At 35.6% G+C, this 22,229-nt stretch overlaps 1 protein-coding gene across 1 annotated transcript; it reads right to left on the bottom strand.

The window, feature by feature from the left end:
* Positions 1 to 2,957: 2,957 nt before the first annotated feature.
* On the bottom strand, positions 2,958 to 19,245 carry LOC123660673 (zinc finger protein 2-like). The gene is made up of 17 exons (XM_045595726.1): positions 19,201 to 19,245; positions 18,988 to 19,133; positions 18,327 to 18,519; positions 18,078 to 18,143; positions 17,403 to 17,495; positions 17,214 to 17,297; positions 11,500 to 11,644; positions 9,541 to 9,651; positions 9,039 to 9,149; positions 8,798 to 8,908; positions 7,138 to 7,308; positions 6,902 to 7,072; positions 6,570 to 6,740; positions 5,769 to 5,838; positions 4,739 to 4,900; positions 3,692 to 3,823; positions 2,958 to 3,115 (listed from the first exon to the last, which is right to left on the bottom strand). The coding sequence occupies exons 1-17, from the start codon at positions 19,243 to 19,245 to the stop codon at positions 2,977 to 2,979; spliced, it is 2,121 nt and encodes a 706-aa protein (XP_045451682.1). The 3' UTR covers positions 2,958 to 2,976.
* Between the last annotated feature and the right edge of the window lie 2,984 nt (positions 19,246 to 22,229).

Consider the following 22,229-nt stretch of genomic DNA (forward strand, 5'->3'; position numbering starts at 1 on the left):
ATATCAATAATGGCAAACCATAAGGAACCCCCGCAGCGGACACATACTAGCACTCGCCGTGCTAAAGAACATCGTCTCAAGGTATTGGAAGACTACTGCGCTATATCTATGTTATCACTATTATTCGAATAAAATAGCAATGGAACAATGTTAAACATCAGCAAAAATAATTCATGACACGTGTTCCAAATGTATATTACGCGTTTTTTTTTTTTAATGATACCATTTATAACTGAATCGATCGCGACTAAAGTCGAAACGTGAACGAAATGAAGTGTTATCGATGGTACGTGATATTGCCTAACGTCGCTATTTGCTAGAAGGCACAAAAAGTTTAGTAAGAAGCCTCACAAATGAAACACCCGTATACAAATACGGCCACATAGAAACGACTGCCTTAGGTTCCACTTATTGCCATATACCACACTCGATCGACTAGTGGGACGATCACATTTTGAACACCGAATATATTTTTATTATGAACGAAATACGATTAAAAAATATTGCCAATTTTATGTTGCAACAGGCACTTCTCTGGATTACTCCAATAAACATCATATTAAATTTATTTTGTGAAGCCTTATTATTGCCTCTGAGGACTCTGCGACTCGATTTATTTTGTACTTGTATATATTATTATTTTTGTATGAAACCTGAACCATTATTAAAGCATTCTTATGGATTAATTAGGAGAAGTATCACCTAGAGTCCCTTAAATTCTCACCGATCAAAATACTTCACATTTCTCGGTAACAGTCCTATAAAATTATTGAACTTCATATACACTGACACATCCTAAGTTAAAGCATCGCAATAAGATATTGTTATTTTCACTACGACTAATGAAGACGCGGATAATGAGCGAGTGAACATTAAAAATTTAGAATTTTAAGTCGGAGATTAACCACACACGATTCCGAAAGTTATCACTAAGCAAATTAGAATATGAGATCAAAAATTTAGGCCTACGATCTAAAACGATGAGAGTTAAGTATCGATTTATATATGCCACCACGAATTAATATAATCGTGTGATGGTAGAGATAAATCACAGTCGTGGGTATAAATCACAATGCATATGATAGGCGGTACCGCTACGTGACTACTGCCACTCCCCGGCTCCACTGTGATGCCCCGCTCGCTACTACCGCTGCTGCCTCTGCTGCCCGAGGGTTTCTCTCCCCGCTCGTTTCCATACATCCTCTTTCCCTTTCGATCCAACGCACGCGTCACGGCCGACGAAATAAAACGGATAAATAAATAATATAAAATAAACGATCTGTTTTGTGTATAGGTCCAAAGCTGGACGTTTTAAGGAGCTTCAACTATGAAAGTCACGCTGTCGCGTACGCCCCTTTTAGCTGCTCCCGACGGCTGCCTTTTCAGTTATTGCACTCGAAATGCTCGCCGATCCATTGAGAGCTATAAAAACCCCTGAAACAAAATTTTATTACGTCACTTTTATATTACTACATTATATAATCAAGTAAAACTACTTTTTTTTTCCACTATTACGAGTGTTGACGTCGATAAAACAAACACAAAATTTATTGAAGTTGAACTTTTTTACGCACGCTTGGTTTAGGGGAATAAGCTGGTGAATGCGTGACGAGTGTTATGAAAAGTATGATCGGACGAGGCGAACGGAGCAAGAGAGAGTTGCGGTACGTTTCGTATATTTAAGACACAGTGCAGGCCTATTGCTAAAGAAGTTTTACTTCAGTCGTGTGTCGTGGTCTAAAGCACGCTGGTTTTTTTATCAATGTACTATGCTATGTCACGCTTATGTAAACGCTTACGTGTACGCTTTAGTCACTAACTGATACTAGAGTTTATACATGTATCTATTCTGTATAGATCAGTGCTAATTTTGTTTCGTCACATCTGTCGTAGAACGGATGATCGGTGGAGCAAGAAGGTTCTCAATGGAGGCGTACGTCCGGCAGGGGACTGTAACAGGTGATGGTGAGGTGTCGTTTCGTGTGGACGGCAGGCAACCGAAACGCAGTATGCGAAGTGGTACGTACGCGGGCAGCGCGGATCAGTCGGCGAGGCGCAGCGCGGGCAGCGGCTGCGGCGTGGGCGTGTGCGGCGGCGGCGGGGACGCTGCGAGCGAGCGGTGCGCTTGTTATAGTGTTGCATTTTGTACATATACATAGAAATTATATATATCCGATGGCGGGATAACCATCCAACTGCTGGCTTTGAAATACACAGGCCGAAGACGGGCAGCAGCGTCTTCGGTGCGACAAAGCCAGTACTGCGGTCACCAAACCGCCTGCCCAGCGTGGTGACTATGGGCAAAACACATGAGTTCACGTTATTTTTGGCGTAAACTTGTGGAGGCATATGTCCAGCAGTGGACTGTATAGGCTGTAATGATGATGATGACATAGAAATAAAATACAAATATCACACTCAGACTGAGGCGGGATTCGAACCCACAACGCTCCGAGCAAAAAGCAGGGCCGTTACAAATTGCGCCAACGGGCTAATAAACTATAGGATGTTACTACTAGCGCTTACGCTCCATTCATTTTTACACTTCGATCATTCGTTATATTTGAAAACATTTTTTAAATTATTAATTTGCAATATATTTTAATAGTTGACGAGAAGCCTGCTTCGCTGCTTTCAAGAACTTAACTCACAGCAAAAGCTTTAAGAAATTTATGATCCTTTTTTTTAATTCCAAGTTTTTTAACGAAAAAATGTGATTTATAAAAATTCCGGTTTTGTTCTGGATAATCTCTGAAACGGCTGGAACGATTTTGGCGGGGCTTATAGCAGATAGCTGATGTAATAAACTAAAAGTACTTTTTTAGAAATTTATTTTGTCTCTGCTATATTAAAATAACTTTTTTGTTAAATTCCACACGGACGAAGTCGCGGGCACAGCTATTCTCTCAATATTTATTACGTGACATGGATTTTTTTTTAATAATTTATTTTTCACTTTTTTTAAATAAATAAGATTTAACTCCGTATACTAGAACAAAACTTACAAATTGAGGCGATGGACTGTGGCGACATAGCGGACATTTTACTTTGCGTGTCCTGCATTGACACTTGTGTGCCTTGAGACGTCATGTAACGATTCACCATTGGCACGAAACTGAAAATGTTAACTTCAATTTGAAACAAAGGCACAAGATAATAAAAAAAAGTACGATTCATAAAGAAAGAATAAGAACTTAATTATAAACGTTATAATACGTTTTTGCTAACAACGGATTATAAACTGTTTTAAATTCTTTATACCTACTTGTTAATAACAAACATGGAATAATGTTACATAAATATAAAAAAGTGTGTTTGTGCAATTCAGACTGCAAAACTGAAACTTCTGAATAGTAGGAAGGTAGGTCGTTGCGAATGGTTCTATAATAAGGTCGTAAGCGCCATGCAAAACGCGTCGCTTACGCTTTTTGAGCATTAATGTATTCTATCTCATGCTCTATTATACATTTATTTGTTTATTTTTCTCTATTTATTTTTATGTATTTGGAATAACATGATTTCATTTTATTTATACTTGTCCGATTTGATCGACTCTTACATTCTACATAATATAGGTAGATATGACATTCCAACTCGAGAACTATACAAGTATTTGAGTACTTGAACTACAGCGAACTGTGAAATCACAATCATAAAAAAAATTCGATAGAAGGTTAAATATAGCAGGTACCTCAAGTCACAGACGCCGGGCGAGTCGTAGTTGCCGTTGTTGGAATTAGTGTTGGTGGCCACACTGTTGATGGTACCGATGCTGTTTGCGGACACGTTGCTGTGGTTCTCGCGGTGCACGCGGTTGTGGTGCCTGGCCGAATGAATTTAGGTTATAGAGACGACTAGGGATTATGTTAAAAGTTCTACTTTTATGCATTTTAATATTATTATTTTTTAAGTTTTTGTCCTACTCTAAAAAAGGTCCTAAATTTTCTAATGTGTGGGTAATACAAAAATTAAATTGTACAAACTAAAAAGTCTTTTTTTCGCACAATTGTTTTCTTAAATCTGGACGTAACAGTTTTACGAGCACTATAGCCTGTTCTGAATACAACGAATTCGAAATTGTACGGTTCGTGAGGAAAACAAATCGTTTTTTAGGGTTCCGTATCTCAAAAGGATAAACGGAATCCTTATAGGATCACTTTGTTGTTCGTCTGTCTGTCAAGACCCCTTTCCTCTGGAACGCGTGGAGGTATCAAGCTGAAATTCATACCAAATACTTGGGTCTGTCCCTTGGCGCTGTGAAAAAATCAATCTTCTAAGCCAACGCTATCAAGAGATACAGCCGTTTATGCTGCGAATTTTCGACACTCGCAAGGGACTCAAAAATTACAGGGTACTTGTACCCTTGAACTCAGAATTTTGAAATTTGGTACGAAGCCACGTCTTATAGCACAGATAAAGGAAAAATTGCGAATAGCATACATTTTTAGTTACATAATAATAAACAGATTTTCATTAATTTTGTTTGTACGGAACCCTTGGGAGCGAGTCCGACTCGCACTTGGTCGACTTTTCGTGGAGAATAGGGTTAGTGCTGTAAATAGGTGGGGTGGGGTTAGATTTCTATAAAGTAGAGCTGAGGGGTATCAAGGTAGATTTAGTACTAGAATAGGAGGGTTAGTGCCGTGGATAGAGGAGTTAGTGCTGTAGGTATTATGGTTAATGCGGGCAGGGCGGTCAGTGCTCAGATGGGTGGGAAGTGTTGTTCGGTCGTACGCACCGGATGAGGTAGCTGTCGCGCACGAAGGTGCGGCCGCAGACGCTGCACTCGTAGCACGGGCCGCTGGCGTGCGTGCGGATGTGCAGCGCGAACTGCGACTTGGACGTGAACGTCATGGAGCAGCGCTCGCAGTTCAGCGGCTTGTCGGCCACGTGCGACCACCTACACCCAGCTACAGTTACTACCGCTATCTGCCGTGCTTAGGTAGAAGCAGTAAAGTATACATAACGAAATTTGAGTAAATTTAATTTCAAGATTTGTATTTGTTTTAATTATAAAAAAGTGTATTCTATCTCAATCTCTCCTATACATTTATGTTTATCTTTCTTTCTCGTGACGAATTTTTGTTTCATCGGTTTTAAACCACAACGATTCTGAAGAAGTTTCACTTCAAAGCAATAATTTTAATGTAGATTTAATAAAATAGGATTAATGATATATTTTATAATTGTAATTATAAAAGAAATGTACGCTTCAGCCTGTAATATCCCACTACTGGGCATAGGCCTCTTTCCCCATGTAGGAGAAGGATCTTAATGGAGGAGCTTAATCCACCACGCTATTCCAATGCGGGTTGGCGGATATATTCCCTACTATGAGTAACGATCGCTATCAAGTGTACATGATAACAACCGGGACCGACGGCTTAACGTGCTCTCCAAAGCTCGTGGGAAGGGAGGTGGGAAGACCCACAAGAACTGCACAAACACCCAGACCACGGCAAACACCTGTATGGCCAATAAAATATTTGTCATGTGCGGGGATCGAACCCGCAACCGCCAGCGCAACAAGTACAATCCATGGCTGTAATCGTTGCGCCAACGCGGCGTCTAAAAGAAATATAATTTTATATATTTTTTTTTACAAAAGCAATGAAAAACGGTTACTGCCTTTTATCGAGAACGGCTAAAAAATTAAAATGCCCATTTGAAGAATTTTATGTTTATTTATTTTATTTGAATTGGCATATTTTTAGTAAAATAAACATATTAAATTTTCTTCTAATATAATAATAACAATAATAGATTACCTATGTGCTGTTACGTAACTCTTCACGGCAAAACGTTTTTGGCAAATATCACATGCGTATGGACGTTCCCCTGTAACATTTGCAATACGTGTACACAAAATACAAATGATGTGACGATTGAAAATCTAAAAAAAAAATTAAAAGCCATTATTGCTAAAACTCAAAAGCGATCAAAAACCTCAAATGAAAAAATAAAATAAAAAAGCAGTGAAGGAGAAAAGTGTTGTTAAAGACGGCAAGATGCAATGTGACAGTATGATGAAGTCTGAAATTAATGAATTTAACAATAAGCTAAAAATCATAAAAAATGATATAAATCTGAAACTAAATGATGATGTAGCGAATGATAAAATTAAAATAATAAAGCAGTTGTCGGTGCCACATCATTGAGTCACGACGGTTAAAGGAAATATACCTGTTATCGCAATTTGCCGTCTTCTATGCATTTCTTCCAATCGCAGTGGATAAATTCACACAAGGAATCAAAAACTAAGAAAGCCCATTATTGTGTGAATCACTACCCAAACGTCATAAGCAATCGGACGACTTGCATTGTGATGAATTTCATAAATGTATTAAATATTTATATTATATTTTTCAAATAATAACTTCACACAATGCTAATCGTCATGTTTATTAACTAGGCTTCTATAAAAACACAGTTACAGAGGACATTTAATTAGACTAAAACTTTTAGACCTAACACTATATGATCCAAAAGTGCTAATCTCGTTTAACTGCCAACTGAATAGCTGATGATAAACCACGATGGGATTACCGTAGGGAACGCGTGGGTCGTACCGGTATGAATGCGCTTGTGAATGTTCAGTGTAGATTTCTGCGTGAAGCGTTTGTAACAGACATCGCACTCGAAGGGCCGCTCGCCAGTGTGCGTGCGCATGTGTATTTCCAGGTAGGGCTTGCAAGTGAACGCCGCCGGGCACTCCATGCACTGATACGGCCGCCCTTGCACTAACCACACCACAGATTAGTACGACTCCTCGCCGACATAGCGACGCGCTCGGAGCGAGTTACGTGGCACCGACAACTTTAATTTTACTGAACATATATAGTCTACTATCGTTTCGCCTACATATACTAGATAAGCTACAGTGAACGAGAACTCGACTGACCTGTGTGCGTTCGTTTGTGTATGTTGAGAGTAGACTTTTGCGCGAATCTCTTGAGGCAGACGTCGCACTGGTAGGGGCGCTCGCCGGTGTGCGTGCGGTTGTGGATCTCGAGGTACTGCTTGCAGGTGAAGGCGGCGGGGCACTGCAGGCACTGGAAGGGCCGGCCCTGCACTGTAAGCACACGGGCGTGAGCGGCGGGGGGCGGGGGGCGGGGCCGCGCCGCGCCGCCGACGTACCTGAGTGCGTCCGCTTGTGGATGTTGAGGCTGGACTTCTGCGTGAAGCGCTTCAGGCAGATGTCGCACTGATAGGGCCGCTCGCCGGTGTGCGTGCGCGTGTGTATCTCCAGGTATTGCTTGCAGGTGAAGGCGGCGGGACACGACAGGCACTGGAACGGTCTGCCCTGGACTGGTGCCCAACACATACATTAGAGCGGCGGCGAGCCAGCAAGGGCGCTAGTCGCCCTCGCCCTACGGAGATCGCGGCGCGGACTGGTCGCCGCTCGCCGCTAACTCCGCTCCAAATCTGTACTCGACTAGCTTCGCGAGGGCGCGGCGCGGGTCGAATGGTTCGCGAGCGTGAGACGGTAAAAGTTTCAGAGATTTGGAGGAGAGAGACGGGGGTGGAGGCCGGGGCGGGCGGGGGGCCAGTCCGGCCCGCGGGGTCACCCACCTGTGTGCGTCCGTTTATGTATATTGAGGCTCGACTTCTGCGTGAAGCGCTTGAGACACGCGTCGCACTGATAGGGCCGCTCGCCTGTATGCGTGCGCACATGAGTGTCCAGGTAGGGCGGCGGGCGAACGCCGCGGGGCGTCGCCCGCACGAGTAAGGGCGCCCTTGCACTGCGCCCAGTGCGACACAAAAGCGAGTAACGCACGTCGCCGCCGCGAGCGACACCTGCCAATGCGCGCCTCCGCGAGCGCGACAACATAATTTTGATACGCGGCGTCGAACTATATCGACAACGATCCACCGAATGTGCGTCTTTGCGGCGATTGCATTACCGCTTTTGTGACAGAATTAATAATCGTGAAGAAATGATGATAAAAGTAATGGCTAAACTTAGGAGATGATTACGGGTATGCGAGGGTTAACTGTCGGCTGGTCTGAGGCGGAGGGATATCGGTGAGTGCAGAAGTATTTGAAAGCGCGCGTAGTGATGAGTTAAAAGAAATCGAAATGTTAGTCGGAAGCAACGAGATGGAAGCCGTCGAGGGAGCGTAAATCAACGGGTCGGACGGGCAACGGAAAACGGGAAATAAGCATGACGCTAAATGAGATGGTATGAGCGTGTGACGAGTCGTAAATCGCTTATCGTACCGAAAGGAACTGCTTTTAAAGTGTATATGTGGGCTACTAACCCGTATGTATCTTTTCGTGCAAATTGAGCGCGCACTTCTGCGTGAAGGACTTGAGGCAGACGGTGCACTGGAAGGGCCGCTCGCCTGCGCCGCCACACACGGGCACGGGGGGACAGAGAAACAAAACAAAACCTCGATGGACAAATAATTCTACTTCGCTCGTTCTACCGAGTCGCGAACTACTACCATGAGGGAATTTCGACCAAGTTATTTGTCCATCTGACATTCTCTCGCCTACGGTAACTTAACAAAATCTCACAACGAACACATGCTTTACAGTTAAGTGTTTGTGAATAGTTTTTGAGCGCATTCAACCCTATTGCAACGGTCCGTGACTTTAGAATTTGTTTTAACATTTTATATATACGACTAATAAAAACACTTCCAAATCGCTAGCCCTGATTACAAATAAGATTGGGAGCCCTTAAAACTATTCACAATCATGGTGTCAAAGCCACAAAAGCAATAATAGGAAAAGTAAACTTCGATTGTGACTTAGAAACCTTAGGAACATAAAATGATATCAAGGGACCCACCAGTGTGTATACGTTTATGAGTGCCAAGGCTGGACTTCTGAGTGAACCTCTTGTCACAGATGTCGCATTGATAGGGACGCACTTTGTTGATCAGCGATTGGATGTGCTCCTCTAGAAATATCAATAAAATTCAGCTACAAAAACTGCTTCGACGAACTCAAAAAGATACTGCCTAGTATACGTGAGCTCTAAAATTACATAATTGATTGTCTACTAAAGGATTTTAGGGCAAAATGCCTACCGGTGTGTATTTTTCCGTGTCGGCCCAGGCTGGACTTCTGAGTGAAGCGCATAAAACAGATGTGGCACTGGTACGGCCGCACTTTCTCTAACAGGGCTCGTCTGTGCTCCTCTATAAGTTATACGAGTATCGATATAGCGTCACTGCATTCTCTCAAGCAATTTTAATTGATTTAAGCCTGACAAGTCTTATTGAACACACGTCCACACACAGGGGGAGGTAGGCTACGTGGAGATGGAGATCCCTATCACCGACAGGACCAACATAATATCCTCTAAAATTTATTAAAATGGCTCGATATATTACTAACCAAATATTTTAACTCCTACTTATACACGTTTCAATCGTACATGTTATCAAATTATAACGCGCAATTGATTAGAAGTTAGAAAATGATTCAATATGAAAGCGCCGTATTAAACAATACTAGACAGTCGCGAAATCGAATAGAAAATATATAAGGTGTAAGAGAGTAGCCAGTGGGCGGTGTATTGAGACCCACCCGTATGTATTTTCTTGTGTCTGTTGAGGCTGGAACTCTGCGTGAAGCGCATCTGACAGAGCTCACACTTGTAGGGCCGGTCCTTCACCATCAATGCCCGCATGTGCTCATCTAAAAGCGAGGCGACAATCCAACACACCCATCGTTTCAAGCCACTCTTAGAACGCACGATGGACTCGAGTGACGTCAAAGTGAGCCCAAAGTGTATTCCGTACCTCCCCCTGTTTACCTCTCATAGATGAAGCCTTCCTCACGCCCTGATTTCGTACGAGATAAATTGCTACGTGTCATAACTCAAAAACTATTCACATGTTTATGTTAAGCATATGTATTGTCAGTTTTGCCGCGAGCGAACTATGAGTCGCACCAGTGTCGTAACTTCGTTATGATCATTTGTATAATTGGATACATAATGCACATAAATAATATAACTTAGTGTATATAATTTGCATATACATTTCGAAAAGGTTTCGTCCAGAGGCCACGCTACGCAGTGTTTATAAATGCTTTAGAAAATGTAATCTTCTAAATCGTTGCTATTCTAACTCGATTTTTATTTTTCTCTACCTGATTACATTTACTTAAGGGTACAAAAAAATTATGTTAAAATATTTCACCGAAGTTAAGCCATTATGTTTTTTTTTTTTAATAAGAATATTTGCCATAGCTAAATTCAAAACCAAAAATGTATAATAAAGCAGTGATAAAAAAAAATACTAAACTACAAAATAAAATACATCAGGGCGGCAGAACGGAGCCAGAGAGAGACGAGGAATAAATAATAACATTAAATAAAAAGTTTAAAAAGAAAAATTACATCATTAATGCGAAACAGGAGGAGGTTGACTTGATAGAAAATATATAAAATTTCAAATTTCAATTTATCGATTCAAAAATACAATCCCCTCATGGTAAATTAAACATGGGAGTGTCAAGTTAATACAATTAATTTCTATTTCAATTTCATAAAAGGATTATTTGATATATTAAAATAAATAATGTAACTTCCATAAAAATGTATGGATACAAACTACTCGATAAATAATATACTGGTCATTGTATCATATTAAAACAAAAAATATATATAAAAATATATTAAAAAACATTGCTAAGTAACCATATGGAAATTACATCAGTAATCACATGACATCAAAATATAATTCCAATCTTATAATTTTGATAAGTGCTGTTACTGGTGACACAAATTGACATTTTGATAATTGATCTCATGTGCATATTTCATATACTTGAGTGGCTTATACTACTAGCCTCATATAATGATGGTTTAAAAAATCATTGTCATTTACAGACCAGACTTTCAGCATAAATAGTATAATATACTATACTTTGAAAATCTGCTCTCTAAATAACAATAAAAAATCGTTTCAATTCATAGCTGGTCGCCCCTTTTGTTAATCAAGACTTTTTAACTGATTAGAAATGCGGATGTTTTCGGTTTGAACATTTAGCATGAACAAAAATTTAAAAATAAATAATGTGCAAATAATAATAAATAATGTAAATAAATAATGTGTAATCAATAATTTTATTAGTAACTGAAATGTACTAATAATAATTGTGTTGGATATCATCACTATAATTTAGAATAATCAATGATTCATTGTAGAATGAGATAAAAAATGCAAAACCGAATCTATGTTACATATTATGTAAAGATAAATGTTGATAAAACATTGAAGTAAATTCACCTAAAATAAAAGTTCAAAAACTTTTGAACATGAACCTCTCAAAGGTACAGAGTCATTAAACGTTAATTTTCAAAAGAAAAAAAAGAAACTTTTTTTTTTTTAAGTAAGGACTAAAGTACGCAGTCTTTTTGTACAAACCGAAATACAAGCACAGAACGAGTCAGTATAACGTACAGGACTCTAGAAATGTGAGTATGAGTAGCAAGGGGCGGTCAGCGAGGCGGTAGGGCTCGCTTTTAAAGTCACTCACCGGTATGGACGCGCTTGTGCGTGTTGAGACTGGATTTCTGCGTGAATCGTTTGAGGCATAGGTCGCACTGGAACGGTCGTTCCCCAGTGTGTGTGCGCATATGCACCTCGAGGTACGGCTTACGACAGAAAGCCGCGTCGCACACCTACGGACCACCATAGCGTTACTTTATAACTCCGCACTCACCGCTGGGGTTTTCGACACCAATGACCCGATTTAATATTACATCAACATAATTTAGGAGCTTATTAATTTGACTATACTCATTTAGTGGGTGCAAATTCGTTGCGTGCGACAAAACGCCGCGTCACACACCTACAGACTACCACAGCGTTACTCGATAACTCCACACTCGCCGCTGGGGTTTTCAGAGACCCCGAACACGCTTAAGTTTTCTACTCATATAACAGGAGCTTATTAGCTTGAGTTAATTAATTTAAGGGACTATTTAAGGGGCTATATTTCCAAATATATTATTGCAGTTGTATGACAACTGTTTCAATAGTAATGGTCAGTTTTTTTTTCAGTTTATAAACAAGTTTTGCTGATTGTCGAGTTATAATAACGCCGTTACTGTGTCACAATTGAGTATTTATTTTTTGTCAGATGGTGTTAATCAGTATTATAACATAATGACAGTACTGACGTGGGTAGGTGAAAAAAATAGTAAATTAAATACGCATTATTAGACATAGGTAACTCAAAAACGAGTGTGCTTTAGACCACACGACTGAAGTAAAACTTACGAATCGTAATTCTCTATCTCTCTCTCTCTCTATCTTCACAAAATTATATCTCACGCTCAACTTTCGTTCGCCTCGCCCGATTACACTTTTTATAACGCTCTCCTCACGTGTTCACCAGCTTACTCCCTAAGTCATGCGTGTGTAAAGAAATTTTACTTCAAAAATTACTCGTCAGATCTCGATAAAATTTAAAATAGAATCATCAAAATTGGTACATCCAGTATAAAGTTGCGTGTTACACGTATTAAAAAATGTCGAATTAAGAACATCCTTTTTTCGGTCGGTTAAAAATTTTTGACTCACAACGAAAAACTTACAGGATCATATGAAAATAAATAAAAGTAACGTTACCTAAAATGTTGTTGACATAATGTCGCAAACAAAAGTTATATGCTTTTTTTGGAACGAAGTTCCTTACGGCAGGCTTGACATTTGGCTGGGCGAGCGAACTGAAAAAAATGTGATACTAAAACCGTAAGAAAAATATATAACGGAAGTGACGTAATATCAGTCACACGAATGTATAATATGAAAACTAAAACATTACTAGTAAACTTTTTTTTTAATTATTTATGTAATTTTATACTGTCGACAAAAATAAATAAAGCCATATGTTTTTTTTTTATTTCACTTAATAGTTTGAATTATTATTATTATTATTTTGTTTGATTTATTTTATTTTACGGTATTTGTTATTTTCTAAAATACTAAATTTCCTAAATACTTTTATGTACTTAATTAAAAACCAATCAACAAAATTAAAAAAAACAAGGACTAGAAAATATAATTATATAAAATTCAACATTTTTTTTCCAAATTGTTGCTTCTATACTATCTGAAGGAACTTCGTTCCTACCTGGTGTCCCATGACACTACATAATTTATAATTTTAATTATGTTAACTGTTAAACTTTGTAGACTACTACAATCAAAATGGTGTAGAGTGTAAAATTCTGTGTCTGTCTAAATATATATATATAATACCACATTTTAACAGAAAATGTATATAAATAATTGCATTTCATACAATGATACTAAACTCTCTTCAAGTTATAGTTTTAATTTTTTAATTTAAGCTTATTTACATTTACACAAATTTACAACGCTAAAAATAAAGTATATGATAAATAAAGTTTCGATATATAAAACATACCTTTATAAAAATTCAGTACCACCTGGCGTGACATTTATTACTGATTCAGCCGATTACATTTACATATTATTATGTTTTTGCGATTCAGGACCACAATTTAATATTTCGGTATTTGCCTAAATTTTGTAACATTATTTATTATGCAGGGAACATCACTTTCCCCCTTTTTTTAATTGGAAATACGAATAAACAAACAAGATAGCGAGTAACAAACAGAATTGTAACTGTTATAATAGTTCATTTTATTAACAGAATAATGTGATTCATTAATTATTAACATTATTGACAAATAAAAGTTATATGTATTTATATTATCTAATATATAAAATTCTCGTGTCGCGGTGTTTGTAGTTAAACTCCTCCGAAACGGTTTGACCGATTTTCATGAAATTTTTTGTACATATCGGGCAGGTCTAAGAATCGAACAACATCTATTTTTTACCCCCCTAAATGTTATGGGTAGTCAACCCCAAAAAAATTTTTTTTCTTAATTTTTCGATAAATAATATATTTTTTATTTTATTATGATTTGGCGTTGAAAAATACATACAACCCTAAATTTTCACCCTTATACCACCAACCCCTATTTTTAAATAGCGTTTAGCGGCAAGACAACGTTTGCCGAGTCAGCTAGTAATACTATACAACTATATAACAAAGTAACATTCTCATGGATGTTTAATACTTAACCTTTAATTAGGCGCACGGGGTCTCCGCCACACCAGGTGTTTTTTTGTTGTTTATATTTAGTAACCATATACACTAGCTTGAGATCTCTAACTTCCTAGCTCATTACCACCACCCATCACCTGTGACATCTGTGCAGCGAAATTGGTGAGATATACTGTACGTACATAGGGTATTTGTGACCCCGTGTGACTAATTAGTGTGATTTTAAATTTAATTTAGTACATTTTTCTACCTTATGATTTTCAACATTTATTTTAATTTATAAATTTTAAAAGAATAATCTGTTTACTACTACCTATAGTTAATAGATTTATTCTCATAAAATAAGAAATAGTCTTAATAATATCAAATATATAAATATAGGTCTATTATATTTTATGTTTATTCATATAAGCTGTAGAATAATATGTTTTTACTGTGTTGTTTTAATTGAATTTTATTCTGCTATGATTTGTCTTTCAAAGGGCATTTCTTTACAAAAAATTCTTAAAGCTTATAAGATAGGACGGGTAGTGCAGCCTGAAAAAGGTTTATCTGATCGTGAAGGTTCAAGTCCTTCAACATCTAAAAGTAACTTGCAAAAACTTAAACAAGGAAGATGTCACATTTTCCCACGAAACAACTATTGTAAAACTACCATGAAGTACCGTGAATGTGCCAAATCTGTCTATGGTGATCACACAAAGAAAATTTTTTATGATTGGAATTAAATGTTTCTCATTATTTTCTAAATTTATAACAGATAATAAGTCAATAAAGACTAATTAAAGTGGATTAGACATTAAACATGGATTCATTTATTGCCATTATTTTTGATAAATGTTAACCCTGTATGACTATTTACGTTAGCTTTTTGGCGCTCCTAAAGCATGTTAAAGGTTAACAAAAAAACCTCAATATTCTATTCAACTAAATGTGTTTATTGTTTGAAAATTTCTGGTAGATTAAGAATCAAACTTGGTGTGTACAATGGTGTTTTAAGGATACCATAGTAATATTTTTCGAATTTCTGCATTTCATCATTTTAAATATTTTTATGGATTAAGCTCTGAGCAGGAGTGTGAAACTCTCCTACAATATCGTAATTCAAAAATATTCATACAAATTAACGCCATCTTTTGGACGAGGAGGGTAAGTTCGGGGTGATATATTAATGTGCCAAAAATAGATGGCAGTAGCAGCAGTAGAGTCGAGAATTTTTGCAAATATAATTAATTTAAATAATCAATCAAACATGTTTTGTACGATTCATAGGTATAAAAAAATATATTATAAAATATAAGTATATTTTAATTTATCTCCAATATTTTTTGCCGTGGCAATATTATTGAGGCCCATCGTGCATTAGTCGGCCATATTTGAATTTTGAATCACTCCTTTATTTGTGTTTGTTCAGTGTTCGTTGTGATTTTAATTTTATTGTGTTATTCCCTACGTTTTGGCTTGTTTACGGACTTTTTGATCTTCTAAGTGTTACGACATCACCTGGCTTGTTACCTGGACCCCGGACTGATTGCATGACTGATAACTTGGCTCTTTATTACACGGATTACAATATTTGCAATTTTGATTAAGTATTTTAAAATGCCGAAATCAGCTGAATTAAAATGTTATTTCAAATGTGATATTGATAGTGAGTATTCAAATTATTTATAGAAACTTTTCAAAGCAGTATTTAGACATTAAGTATTATATACCAAGATTACTCTTTTCTTCTCTATTCGACTTAGTAAAAAAATTTATAAAAGAGAAGTAATTAATTTGTATGCCACTTTAAAATTTGGTTAACAAGAAAAACAGCTTATAAATCATTTTGGCAAGCATACAAGGATTTTTTCAGTAATAATAAAATCAGGCTGCACTTTTTGTTCTTTATAAAATCATAATAATAGTTAGTAATTTAAACATAAGCAGGCAGCTTGTCTTATTATGTATCTGCAAAAAAAAAACAGTCATACTGCAAAATAATTATTTGGCGTATCAAGATTGATTGGCATTCATATTTAAATTTTAGTTAGCAATAAAAATAGATTACGTTTTTTTTTTTTTCAAAATCAGCAGTGTTCGTTAATAGTTGGTGGGACGGTTATAAAGCTATATATATGACACTATCCCATATATTACTAAATAGGGATCCCTTTCTTTCGACTGTTCAGAGACAATAAAAATTGCAGACGGATTTAGAAATATTTGCTGACTATATGTTGCTGCCCAATTATACTAGCTAATCAGTAATTTTTTTTTTTTGCTAACAATGATACAAATACTTTGCAAACTGTTTAAATCACACCCTTAATAAAATAGACGTAATAATTAACTCTTTTTATTCCTTTCATTGCATTCAATTCATTATTATGTCTTTTTAGTATCACTTTTATGTATAAAGCAATATTTTAAGAATATTAAAATTTTTCAGGACCCTTACATCGCTTTCCCAAATGGGAATATCCTCATACAGAGAAGTTAAACCAATGAAAATTTTGAAATTTTGATAGGAATGATCATGTTAAAAACCAAGCATCCGATTATTGATAGATTAGATGAAAATAAACAACAGTTTTATAAATTCTATATGGTACTGGTGTTTTATTTTTAAACCCTCGTTTTGCTGTTAATATTAGGTAAAATGGAATTAATTTGAAATCCAATTTTTAATACTTAACACAAAAAAATAGAAAATATTCTTAATGTACATACTTGTTACTTTTTGATAAAAATTAATGATAAATACAAAATACTTTTCACACTATTTCCACCAATTTATTAATACAAACTGTTTATATTAATAAATAAGAGGAAAAAGTGTGAAAAGTACATACAGTATATTACTTGAATAATAATCATTCTGGTAAAAAATAATTGTTTATCTGTAGCGCCATCTGTAGTATTATTATAGAAATAAAATTGTACGTGCACGCCATCTGTTGGTGGGGGAGGTCATGATACATCAATTTTTATTTCTGAGTGGCGTACCAGTATATAAGTGTATAATCTATGGCTCTGATCCTTCTCCTACATGGGTAAAGAGACCTATGCCCAGTAGTGGGATATTACAGGCTGAAGCGTGCATTTTATCAACTTCTGTGTATATTTATATTTTAAATATTTTGTGTAAATTAACTCACCGTGCATTGAAAGGGTTTATTTCCTGAATGTAGCTTCATGTGAACATAGTATGAAGAAGCAGATGAAAGAACTTTACCGCAGACCTAAAAATTGTATTTCAATTTATTTTTTGCAGACAAAAAATTCAATCTCAAATAAATCATCATCAATTGTAGTCAGTCATATATTTTATTATTAATTTGTCCTACCTTACAGGCTTGCGGTTTGGACCTTGGCATTCCTTGACCACCATTTGAAACTTCCATTTTAGTTTGAACCGAACCCATATCGACGCCCATGCCCTGTTTGTTTGAAAATTGTTATAATTTACATACTATGCTTTATAACAGAGCATATGAATTATAATATATTTAAAAATAAAATGAGCCAATTTACATTAATAATATTCATTTATTTATTCTATTAAATAATATTCTTGTAATCTTATTTGACAACTAAACTATTTTCAAGATATAACTAGCCATTTTCATTGGCACAACAGGATCAATAAAAAAAATCCCACTGGCAAACTTCCACATTACTTTTCAACATTTATCTATACTATAAAGCTGCAATATTTGTTTGTTTAAACGCGCTAATCTCAGGAGCTACTAGTCCGAATTGAAAAATTATTTCTGTTTTGGATTACATTTACCGAGAAAGGCGCTATATAGTATTTTAATAAGTTTTTTCCTCAAGATACACAGCACAGCTAGTTCTTTTTTTTTCTTTTTAGTTTTCAGTTAGTTCTTTTTTTAAAAAAGAAAAACGTAAAATTTCTTGAAATGAATGCTTGTTTATACTATTTATTACTTATCATTCAGTAAGTTTTTTTTAGAGTAAAATCCTAGTTACACATTATAAAAAGCATTAATCAGACTGACCTGAGAACACTGTCGACCATCCATATCCATCTCCACCCCTTCATCTTCCATTCCCTTGAAGCTAAGCTGTAATAAAACATCAATATTAATTTATTATTTTTTTTAACCTTTTAAATCTTGAGGGAATAAACTTTTTATTACATTTATCAATCCAAAGAGCGCACACATATTTTATTTACAACATTTAAAACCAACTTAGTGTCAATATAATAAGTAATATAAAATAAAAAGTGAACTTACATTACTTACATTGTCAACCTCATCATCATGTAAATCATGTTGATGCTGTTCCATCAACTCCTGGTGTTGTACTTGTTGCTGTATGAGGCTATCCTTTGAGTCTTCTTGTGGGTGGTGTTGGTTCATATTTATAATCCCATGGTTTGAGTCTGAACGAACTATTGTTGGGGGGCCGGTGTTTACATGCGGATGTGTGTAGAAACTGTAAGAAAAACTTGATTATATTTCGATTGTGGTGGGGTTTTCTTCAGCATAATAATAATAATATACTTTATTGCACATTCAAATAAAGAACAAAATTTACATTACAAGCAATTATAGTAAAAAATTGTACAACCAGACAATCTTATTGCTAAAAAGCAATCTGTTCCAGACAACCTGATAATGAAATGAATATTGCTTTTCAGATGGGCAGGTGGTATATAAATATAAATAAGTAAAAAGGAACCTAGTTTTTTTAAATAGAATAAAATCGTGATTCACACTCAATGGCCCCCAGTAAGATTATTCTCCTGTCACTTGTCAGGAACATACTATACACAAACACAAAGGACAAGACCACCACAAATATCTACTTGGCCAATTCCAATTCGTCGTGAGCGGGAATCGAACCCACAACTGCCAGCGCAACAGCCTTGATTTAAATCTTTCGTCTTGAGTTGTTACCTACCTCATAGGTTCTGCTTTGATTTGTTGTTCGAACATGGATATCGTGGCGAGTAGGTCGCCGGGGGGTGGCACGGGGACCCCCACGCCCCGTGCCACACCCCCGACGCCCACGCCCCAGTGTGCTGGGAAACTAATGGCGAACTGCTGCTTGCACCCCCATCATCAACTGCAACCTGCTGGTTGAAATTATTATATTCATAATAATAAATCACACCTCTTTAATGCAACTGTCTCTAAACAGTCCACTGTTAAGCCTCATGACTTAAGTTTGGTAGTATAAGAACATGCTCATCCAGTTGAAAAAGTCTGTCCTACACATAAATTGCAGGCTTTATCAAAGGAATTAAAATAGGACATTTGGGCCATCTCAGAGTAGTTTATTAGTACATTTTTAAAATTTACAGGCCACAAAAATTTATTTCTGAAAAATAAACTGGAATTCCATGATGTAAAAAAATATATTCAAAACTTATAGGCTGGATACTATTAAAATAACTTTTTCAGTAACCAGTGAAAAAAATTCTATAACAATACCTATCTACCTATCTATTATTGAGCAACATAGATACAATACATAGTTACTTGAATCATTGACAATACTTTTGTTTTTACATTCCACTGAATAAGGTGAATATGTTTGTATAATTAATTGTGCAAGACTTGTCTATATAGAAGTGTGCATTGTGACTCAACAATAGACTACAATGTAACCCCTGTAAAATACATAAAGAATTCTTTTTTAAATACTTTTACAAAATAAAACTTTTTTCAGCGCAATTGTTAATCTATCAAACTTGCAACTTAAAATGAAATTACAAATATTCATCAATATTTAAAACTATATAAAGAGGTGGTGTTATATTAATACATAATTTAGATTGATTAGATTTGATTCAAACATTTGATTAGGTTTTTAAAACACAATTTATGATTAATCTTTAATAATAGTCAATAATAAAAAAAAAAACAAACAACACAGTATTTCAAAAAAAAAAAAAAATTAAAATTGCCATTAAAATTTATGCTTTCTTAAAAAGTATTAAATAAACGGTTTTGTTAAACAATAAAAAATGAAACAAAAATACAACAACAGAGTTTATTATTTATTAAAAAAATATATATCAAACAAAACAAACAGTTTAATCATAACACATGTTTGACATTACACTTTTTCTGATTAGAAATCCAAAATTCTAATATGAATATTCACTTGAATTTTCAAGACAACAATAAGTTTCCTGTTACTTGACTGATTTGTATCAATTAATAGATGTAATTACTATAAATTATTTTTAATACTTAAATATCTACATACAATAAATTTGTATTATTTTAATTCTAACATGATTATTTTTATACTTGGCTGTTGTTCATTTCATAGAATTATTATTCTACATAGGGGCATTGACTGAATACTTTCAATGATAGAAGAACATTGTCCAGTTGTTTTTATGTGCTCAATAAGTACAGATATGCGCGCTTATCTATACGCCGTATGTAAGCGCATACATAATATATTACTTTTTGTTTATATCTGGTTAAGTTTACAATTTTAGTGGCGAATGTAAACAAAACGTAAGAAAACTCTTTAAAAAACTAAAAACTGAAGTGACCGATGCTCACCGACCGTCTCCACCCAGCTTCCCCCCTGCCATCAATAAAATGGCCAATTCGTTATTGAATTTTGTCCCCAACTTTAGCAGAGGCTGCGCGACGCCGGTTGTTATGAGAAGTGTAATTAATGACCACTACAATTGTAATGTAAACATAAACTAGTCTACAAAGCAGTAAATGGCTATTAGTAAGGAAAGTTATGTCATATCTCATGCCTAAATATGCAGAATGCATTTTTGCGATACTATCAATCGCCTATTAAAGACTTGTAAACACAAACAACATTCACAATAAAAACTCGTATTCGTAATAAGCCCTGATCTTTCGTTCTTCTTGGAGGCAAAGAGCTACAGTTTTTTTAATAATAATCATTTCATTTAAATGTAAATTGATAAGTTTCATTATGCTTATTGTCTATCGTTATATATAGCAAAACTTGGTTTCTACTCACATAAGTAAAGAAACACCTAATAATAGTGGCGTGTGCAGAAACACATAAATTAGAGCACTAATTACACAATTTCGTTAAGATTGGCCATTCGAATTATGTTTTTCTTAGGCACCGACATAAAATGGCTGCTACCTCATTGTTCTGCGCGTTCGTTCGTGCGCATAGAAGCCGTGAACGCTTGGGGACGACTTCTCCGCCAATTAAAATTGTGGCGCGAAATTTAAGGCATCGTTAAAGACCACTATTTATGCTAATTTTTAATCACCAATTAATTATTAGAAATTTTAACAACAAAGTAAAATAATATAAACGTAATTATAACAACTTGTATGAAAGCCACGACGTAAAAATAAATGTTGTATTCCTCTTCATCCTGGTACATAACATTGTTCTTCCTATTATTTTTTGTCATTATTTTGTGCCGATGTCCAACACCCTCCAGATGTTGATTAAACTGATTATAGGAATTAGTAAATGTGTCACAAGTGGTACAATACCACCGACGATGTTTTACAGAACGCGTAGTTATAACTTTATCTTTACCCATTTCCTGTCATTTACAGGTTGGAAAATATAAATATTATTTAAAAACTTGCTATAAGTAGGTATTATTTAAATTTAATTAGATTCGAGTTAATTCCAAAACTATGTATGTAATATACATAACGAAACAATATCGTATCTCAAATAATCACAGTACCTAATATGATTTTTATAAATTATTACTAAATATGAGGGTAAAATAAAATAGAGTAAAAAAAAAATAAGTTGACCCTTGCCCAAAAAAAAAAATACAAAACCACCCCACTAATCTTGTATTGTATGTGACTTTTAAAGTTTTGAATTACAATAAAGCACTGAATTATTGAAAAAAGTATATTGTAAAACTTGGGCCGGTATAAGCTCAAATAATTTTATAACAGGTAGGTGAAGATGTCTGTGCCAAGCCGTATTATATAATTATGAGGTTCTTAGGACACAGTAAATGCAGTAAATATTATTACATTCAAAGTCAAATCGGAGCTAGGTACGTAGGTCAGTTAATAGCCCGTTATTAGTTATCAGTATTTTATGACAATGATGTGTGTTGAACAATAGGATATATAACTTATCTTTAATGTAATAAGATATATAAAACTTATCGTTAATGTTTAAACATACTCCTTACATAAAAATAA

This window comes from Melitaea cinxia, chromosome 15 (genome assembly GCF_905220565.1).
Source record: "Melitaea cinxia chromosome 15, ilMelCinx1.1, whole genome shotgun sequence".
Classification (NCBI taxonomy): domain Eukaryota; kingdom Metazoa; phylum Arthropoda; class Insecta; order Lepidoptera; family Nymphalidae; genus Melitaea; species Melitaea cinxia.

Bases quoted from the DNA above. Each gene is read 5' to 3' on its own strand.
- LOC123660673 (XM_045595726.1), bottom strand. From the start codon at position 19,245: ATGAGGCTTAACAGTGGACTGTTTAGAGACAGTTGCATTAAAGAG. The intron at 19,134-19,200 runs GTGTGATTTATT...TGGGGGTGCAAG, and splicing joins GAGACAGTTGCATTAAAGAG to CAGCAGTTCGCCATTAGTTT. The intron at 9,150-9,540 runs GTGGGTCTCAAT...TATAACTTATAG, and splicing joins ACACAAGAAAATACATACGG to AGGAGCACAGACGAGCCCTG.